Source organism: Brassica oleracea, chromosome C3, assembly GCF_000695525.1.
Source record: "Brassica oleracea var. oleracea cultivar TO1000 chromosome C3, BOL, whole genome shotgun sequence".
Lineage (NCBI taxonomy): Eukaryota > Viridiplantae > Streptophyta > Magnoliopsida > Brassicales > Brassicaceae > Brassica > Brassica oleracea.
Genome location: NC_027750.1, coordinates 19,954,078 through 19,961,560, shown reverse-complemented (window position 1 = coordinate 19,961,560; position 7,483 = coordinate 19,954,078). Strand labels below are relative to the sequence as shown.

The window sequence follows — 7,483 nt, the reverse complement described above, 5'->3', positions numbered from 1 at the left end:
TACGAATCTCAGAAGTGGTGTTTGCAACTGACTGCTCTCAACTGGTGAAGATGGTGTCTACACCAACAGAATGGCCAGCGTTTACTACACACATGGAGGAGTTTCTACGATGTAAGAAATTTTTTCATCCCTTCACTATTCAGCATATTCCGAGGGCACAAAATACATTGGCGGACAAGCTGGCACGAGGTGCTAGAAATCAGTCTGCTGCTATGGTTTATGTTGATTCGATTCCTCCAAGGTGGCTCTTGGATCAGGAATCTACTTAGTTTCGTTATAGCTTTTTGTCTAAAAAAAAAAAAAAAAAAAAAAGAAAGAGGAAAATTAGCTATCCATATATTTGCCTTTCGTTGTATAATTTATTTTCACGGTTAACTCTTAACCGGTTCTACTCTAAATTCGACTTCATAATAGGTTGTATTGTAACATTGTCGATTATTTGGATTACTTAGTCTTGATTTTATATGTTATGATAGTAAGTTGGTCTGAATCTTTAGCATCTTGAATTTTTGTTGGTTTGGATTTAGGATTAGTGTGATAGTAGAATTGTTCACTCAGTGTCTGACTTTGAGTTGGTTTAGTGATATTTTCTTACTCTTTGATAACGATTAAAAGAAAACTCTATTCATTGCTTGACTCAGAAGCATCTATCAGAATCTAAAGAGTAGCCTCTGAGTTGTTCTATTACAGTAGTAAAAATATATAAAATAAGATAGTTTAGAGAATTAAGAGCAAAGGCCTCAATGCCTCGTACGATAGAAGTAATTGAGGGAGAAGGCGAGAAGCAGAGATGGGCATTTGCTTGTTTTGTTTTTTCATTGTACTGAAATTAGGAAACATTTAACTTAAAAGAAAGACATTGCAAAACAAGATACTGATCTTACTTAAATAATAGAGGCAATATGGATCTACCTCTTTGATATCTTAAAGAAAACAAACAACAACTCAGCAGAGAAGTAGAACTTATTTAATAATTGAGATAATATTGTTCTACATCGTTGAAGATTTGATAGACTAGAGGAAGATCATAATCAAGCCTACGACGGCGGTGACAACATTAGCAACAAGGCTAATGAACCTGAAAACATTCATCCACCACATTCTTTCTTCTTTTTCTTCTTGAACCTGTCGTTAATAAGTTTTTAGAATGATATAACAGAAAGGAAGTATCGAGGGGACTATTTATAGAGGCTAAACTCTGAGTTAACTAGCAATGGGACGGGCTGTTGAGATTCCCAGTTTCTCGTGAATCTGAAAATTCATTTAATGATATAGGTGTAAAACTATAAAGAGAGAGAGCGTCAATGAACCTAAACCACAATAATAAGTAAATTCTTACATCGTAACTTGTTTAGTTTCGAATATGGAACGTTTCGTTGACAAAAAAAAAAAGAATATGGAAACGTTTCCAATGTAAAAGCACGACGAAGAGTTCATAATGCTTTTTTTTTTTCTTTTTGCAGAATAGGCCTCATATGAGCGCAAGTTATTCTTATGTTAAACTAAAACCCAAACTAGAAAATAATCTACATGTTTAATAGATCCGCAAAATTTATCAATGTGACATATTATGCTTCATAGACCAAAAAAAAAAAAATAGAGATAATCGTTAGAACAACAAACAACTAAAAGGAAAAAACGGAAAACGACGACGTAAGAACCCCGACACACAACTTCAAAATATAGAAAACGGCGTCGTCCGAGTAACCATCGCCTCAAGTGGTGTTCAAAGAGAACACTTATCTAATTATCCATTCGTCTCCGGCGCAGGAAAAGCCACAAAGAGAGACGACATAGACAATGATGAGCTCTCATCAATTTCGTTCAGACCCATTTGTGGTGTCACCCTGTTGCCTTCATATTTGTCCCAAAGTCTCTCCAAATCATCCCTTTCCCAGTCTCCCATTCCAACGGCGTCGCTCTCATCACGCCAGAGTCAGGAGCTCGGCGAAGAAGAAGACTCAGTGTAACCTCAAAAACGAAAGTCCGGCGACGGAAACGGCGAAAAGGGTCTATCCGTTTCACGAAATTGAGCCCAAGTGGCAACGTTACTGGGAAGACAACCGTACTTTCCGGACACCAGACGATGTCGACACTTCCAAACCCAAGTTCTACGTCCTCGACATGTTTCCTTATCCAAGGTATATTCTTTCTATCACTAGTGATCTATAAAGTTCACAACTTTTGACTGAGTGAGAGGCTAATTCAGCTTAAAGGTATGAGCTTTGTGGTTAAACATGAGGTTTTTGTTTGTGGGTTCTTGTCTTCAGTGGAGCAGGGTTACACGTGGGGCATCCACTGGGCTACACAGCAACTGATATTCTAACGAGGCTTAGGCGTATGCAAGGTTACAATGTTTTGCATCCTATGGGTTGGGATGCTTTTGGTTTGCCTGCTGAACAATATGCTATTGAGGTCCATTTTCTAGATTACTATCATTGTGGATAAGCCTTTTTAAGTCCTTACCGAACATATGTAATCTACATTGCAGACAGGAACTCATCCGAAAACTACAACATTGAAGAACATTGACCGCTTTCGTTTGCAGGTAGGTGCATTGCTTTCAACTTAACACTAACCTAGAAAACTCAGTATTTTGATATTAGTTGGTTTGGTTGAATATTAAGCTTGTCTGCTTACTTATATCCAAGAAGGTCTTTATTATTGTTTAGATGGCTGTTTGCCCCGTTGAGATTTTAGGTGTTGTAGGCGATTTAGTAAAAAAATTTTGATTTTTAAAAAAATTTCTACAAATTTGGGGGCTTAAATTTATGTAATTTTCTTCAAAAAATTTAGGGGCTTGAAGCGAATGTTTCATTTTGCTTTATCCAGTACCGGCCCTGCTATTTGCGTAGGTTTATAATGATAGTAAGATCCGTAGACCACTTGTTTCCTAATTGTGTTTCCATTTGTTTTGGTTGCAGCTCAAATCGCTGGGATTTTCATATGACTGGGACCGTGAACTTTCTACAACAGAGCCAGACTATTATAAATGGACACAGTGGATCTTTCTTCAGCTTTATAAGAGAGGTTTGGCATATCAGGTCAAGAAAGTCATCCTCAAGTTCACAATTTTTTAAAATTGTGCAAATGTTTATAGAAAAGTTATTGAAAGAGCTGTAATAACTTCAGGCTGAAGTACCTGTAAATTGGTGCCCGGCTCTTGGAACTGTTTTGGCCAATGAGGAAGTGGTGGATGGGGTTAGTGAGCGTGGCGGCCACCCGGTTATAAGAAAGGTAATAAATATCCTTTACTGTTCTAGGAGTACTATTACAGTGACATTGTTCTTTTCCTCTGTTTTGAAACTTCTCATGGATTTTACAGTGACATTGTTTATTACCAAGCAGCCCATGAGGCAATGGATGCTGAAGATCACTGCCTACGCTGATCGTCTTCTGGAGGATCTGGACGAGCTTGAGTGGCCTGAAAGTATAAAGGAAATGCAGAGAAACTGGATAGGAAGATCTGAAGGAGCTGAACTGGATTTTACAGTTCTTGATGGTGAAGGCCAAGAAACTGACAAAGGGATTACAGTTTACACCACCCGACCAGATACCCTTTTTGGAGCAACGTATGATTCAAACTTTATGATTCAAAATCTAAATTGTGATTCTTGCTTGGCTTTATATGTTCCCTTCTTCGTTTTTGCAGTTACATGGTTGTGGCACCAGAGCATCATTTATTGTCTTACTTTGTAACACTAGAACAGAAACAACAAGTAAGTTTTATTACTTCTTCTCTTTCCATTACATGAGTCCTACATTGAGTCCTTGCTTATGGTTGCAGGTTGAGGAATACAAAGATTTTGCATCAAGGAAAAGTGATCTTGAGAGAACAGAACTTCAGAAGGAAAAGACAGGCGTGTTCACTGGATGTTACACGAAAAATCCAGCTAATGGGGAGGCTATTCCCATTTGGGTAGCTGATTATGTTCTAGCAAGGTAACTTCAGCTTTTAACATTTTACATTTGCTTTTGAATTGCATTTGTGTGTGTGACAGAGAACTTTGTTATATGTGGCAGCTATGGAACCGGAGCAATCATGGCTGTGCCAGCTCATGATACTCGTGATAACGAGTTTGCGTTGAAGTATAACATTCCCATCAAGTGGGTGGTGAGGAACGAGGCAAGTTCAAGTGATGAGGTTTATCCAGGAGTGGGGATAATTGAAAACTCATCAAGTGTGGAAACAGGACTTGACATTAATCAACTATCTAGCAAAGAAGCTGCTTTGAAAGTTATTGAATGGGCTGAGAGAACCGGCAATGGAAAGAAAAAGGTTTCATCCTCATGTCTTCTCTTACTATGTAAAACTTTAGCTCTTTTGTTTCTTACTTTTAAAGGTTTTTCTTATTGGCAGGTAAACTACAAGTTGAGGGATTGGCTATTTGCAAGGCAGCGTTACTGGGGAGAACCTATCCCTATCTTAATTTTGGATGAGTCTGGTGAAACTATTGCGGTTTCTGAATCTGAACTGCCACTCACTTTACCTGAGTTGAATGATTTCACTCCCACTGGAACAGGGGAACCACCACTGTCAAAAGCAGTTTCATGGGTATGCTTTGCTTTTTGGATATTTAAAGATGGAGATGGACATTTTTGTTTATGATTGATGATTTTGCAGGTGAACACTGTAGATCCTGCAACAGGGAAGCCTGCCAAAAGAGAAACAAGCACTATGCCACAATGGGCTGGCTCTTGCTGGTAAATATCTATTTATAAGCTATACTCTTTACAATGTTACTGGTGTGTTGAAGGATGTTGAGTTATGTAGTGAGAAACTAAACAAAAGTTGAGTGATTTCTGCTATATTGTATTCATGATAGTCTTTTTTTAATCTCCAGGTACTATCTGAGATTCATGGACCCAAAAAACCCTGAAGCATTAGTTGACAAGGAAAAAGAAAAGTGAGAACCATTTAAGTAAAGCTTTGTTACTTTTGGGAAGATTCTTCTTATGAGTGTTGCTATACATGTGGCAGATACTGGAGCCCAGTAGATGTGTACGTCGGTGGTGCTGAACATGCAGTTTTACACTTACTATACTCTAGGTTTTGGCACAAGGTATGTGTCTTTTGAAAAAAAAAACTCTCTTTCTTTTAGCTTTCTATTGCTCAACACTGCAAATCCTGTTTACTGCATCATCGCAGGTACTTTATGACATTGGTGTTGTGTCGACGAAAGAGCCCTTCAAGTGTGTTATAAACCAAGGAATCATCCTTGGGGAGGTCCAGTATACAGCTTGGAAAGACCAAGAAGGAAGCTATGTATCTGCACATACTGAAGAACGGTTAAATGAGTATCAACAAGTGACAATCCCTGACGATAAAGTATGAATCTTCTTCTTCTCTTCTCATTCAGTAACTAAAACTGGTTTTGACTCTCAGGAGTTGTATTATGATCTTTAATGGTATATATAGGTTATGAAGTCTGGAGATCATTTTGTTCTGAAAGAAGACCCTAGCATTCGTTTGATTCCACGTGCTTATAAAATGAGCAAAAGCAGAGGAAATGTAGTGAATCCTGATGATGTTGTGTCAGAGTATGGTGCAGATTCTCTACGTTTGTATGAAATGTTCATGGGACCTTTTAGGTAAAACTTCACATCCCACATGTTGTATTATAACGTTTTCTCTTGCGTTTACATTTGCTGCATTTGCTTCTACTAGGGATTCAAAGACTTGGAACACAAGTGGGATCGAAGGCGTGCACCGTTTCTTGGCAAGAACATGGAGACTAGTCATCGGTTCGCCTCTATCTGATGGATCTTTCAAAGATGGCACTGTAGTGACTGATGATGAACCGACCCTTGAACAACTCCGTTCTCTCCATAAATGCATAGCTAAGGTCATTTCATACCCCCAGTGTTATCTCTGAGTGGTTTGATTACTTCCTACTTAAGATAGATGTGTAAACTTTGTAGGTGACAGAGGAAATTGAGAGTACAAGATTCAACACTGGAATTTCAGGGATGATGGAGTTTGTTAATGCAGCTTATAAGGTTTGATCTCAAGAACTCTTATACAAGTCAGTTTCAAGCACTGATCCTTGCTCTTGTTTCTTCTCATTAAACAGTGGAATAATCAACCTAGAGGAATCATTGAGCCTTTTGTTCTTTTGCTCTCACCTTATGCGCCACACATGGCGGAAGAGCTTTGGTCACGGTTAGGCCATTCGAGTTCTCTGGCCTATGAAAGCTTCCCTAAGGTACACATCCAACATATAAACACAACAGAGGAGAGTGTTTAACTGTATTGAGTATTTTGGTCATTATGCAGGCAAATCCGGATTACTTGAAGGACACAACTATTGTTCTTCCGGTTCAGATAAATGGGAAGACAAGAGGCACCATTGAGGTTGAAGAAGGATGTTCTGAAGATGATGCTTTTGCTCTAGCTTCACAGGACAAGAAACTTGAGAAATATCTAGACGGACAATCGATCAAGAAGAGGATCTATGTACCTGGGAAGATCCTCAACGTTATCCTAGACAAGACTAATGTCAAGGTCACTACAAAGTAGACAAACATTTCACCTTGTCCTAACTCAATATCTCTATTGAAGAGTTTCAGATATGTTGGAAACAATAAAAGATTTGACTGATTCTTTATAGATTATCAGAGGAAACAACAACGTTGGTTACTTCTTTCCATCCATTTTGCCGAGCTCGAAGCTCCCACATGTAAGACAGTCTTCTCTGTTCGTCTAGAGTCGCCTCTGATTTCTCTCTTGCTAGCTCACACGTCTCCATCCCCATGCTGCACTTATCAGCTTCTTTCTGATACTGAGATGCTGCTTTCTTAGCATCTAGCAGCAACCTGTCTGCACGCCATTTGTCTTCTTGAGCTTGTGCTTCTCTTAGCTTCAGCTCTTCAGCTACCATCTCTGTGAAACTACTCTCGCTCTCTTCACTCCCTTCCTCACGTCTCATACAATCTTGACAATGAAACAAGAACCAACATATGAAGTCTGCCAAGTTTTAGCGTTCTTACTAACTATAAAAGGTATTGCTATGAAATAATAACACTCACCCAAGAAGCTATGATTGCTCAATCCTGCAGAAGAAACAATGTGAATCACACACATCAATAATTGAATTTTATCACTTGCAAAAGAAGAAAGAACGATGATTACCGTCAGGGATGGAGAGGAGAGGCTGAGAAGAACAGTCACATACACAAGGAGGACAAGAGGAATGTAGAGAGTCTTCAATGGTCTCGTTGAGATGCCAATGCAAAGACGGTACTGCAATGTAAGCAAGGATGCAGAGTCCCATTACCCCTGTAACCACCTTGGCCGTCTTCTTCTGCCTTCTGATCATCTCTCTCTCTGCAAATAAAAGCTTTTTATGAATCTGAGGAGATTCTCCAGTAACTGATCTCCTTGAAATCTCACACAAGTATTTGATCCTTCCTAACTTCTTGTATTGTTGGTTCCTATTTTTAGCCGTTATAAATGATGTATTTTACTAAAAAGTATATATGT

General features: G+C 38.8%; 2 protein-coding genes across 2 annotated transcripts; one reads left to right on the top strand and one right to left on the bottom strand.

The window, feature by feature from the left end:
- Positions 1 to 1,719: 1,719 nt before the first annotated feature.
- Positions 1,720 to 6,640, top strand: LOC106335446 (leucine--tRNA ligase, chloroplastic/mitochondrial). Its single transcript, XM_013773967.1, has 19 exons — positions 1,720 to 2,141; positions 2,271 to 2,415; positions 2,492 to 2,548; positions 2,925 to 3,044; positions 3,133 to 3,237; positions 3,349 to 3,572; positions 3,653 to 3,719; positions 3,788 to 3,942; positions 4,024 to 4,279; positions 4,361 to 4,555; positions 4,625 to 4,704; positions 4,845 to 4,907; positions 4,982 to 5,063; positions 5,150 to 5,329; positions 5,420 to 5,592; positions 5,669 to 5,846; positions 5,923 to 6,000; positions 6,075 to 6,206; positions 6,278 to 6,640. The coding sequence occupies exons 1-19, from the start codon at positions 1,801 to 1,803 to the stop codon at positions 6,518 to 6,520; spliced, it is 2,874 nt and encodes a 957-aa protein (XP_013629421.1). The 5' UTR covers positions 1,720 to 1,800; the 3' UTR covers positions 6,521 to 6,640.
- Positions 6,397 to 7,483, bottom strand: LOC106335447. Its single transcript, XM_013773969.1, has 3 exons — positions 7,133 to 7,483; positions 7,030 to 7,053; positions 6,397 to 6,934 (listed from the first exon to the last, which is right to left on the bottom strand). The coding sequence occupies exons 1-3, from the start codon at positions 7,317 to 7,319 to the stop codon at positions 6,606 to 6,608; spliced, it is 540 nt and encodes a 179-aa protein (XP_013629423.1). The 5' UTR covers positions 7,320 to 7,483; the 3' UTR covers positions 6,397 to 6,605.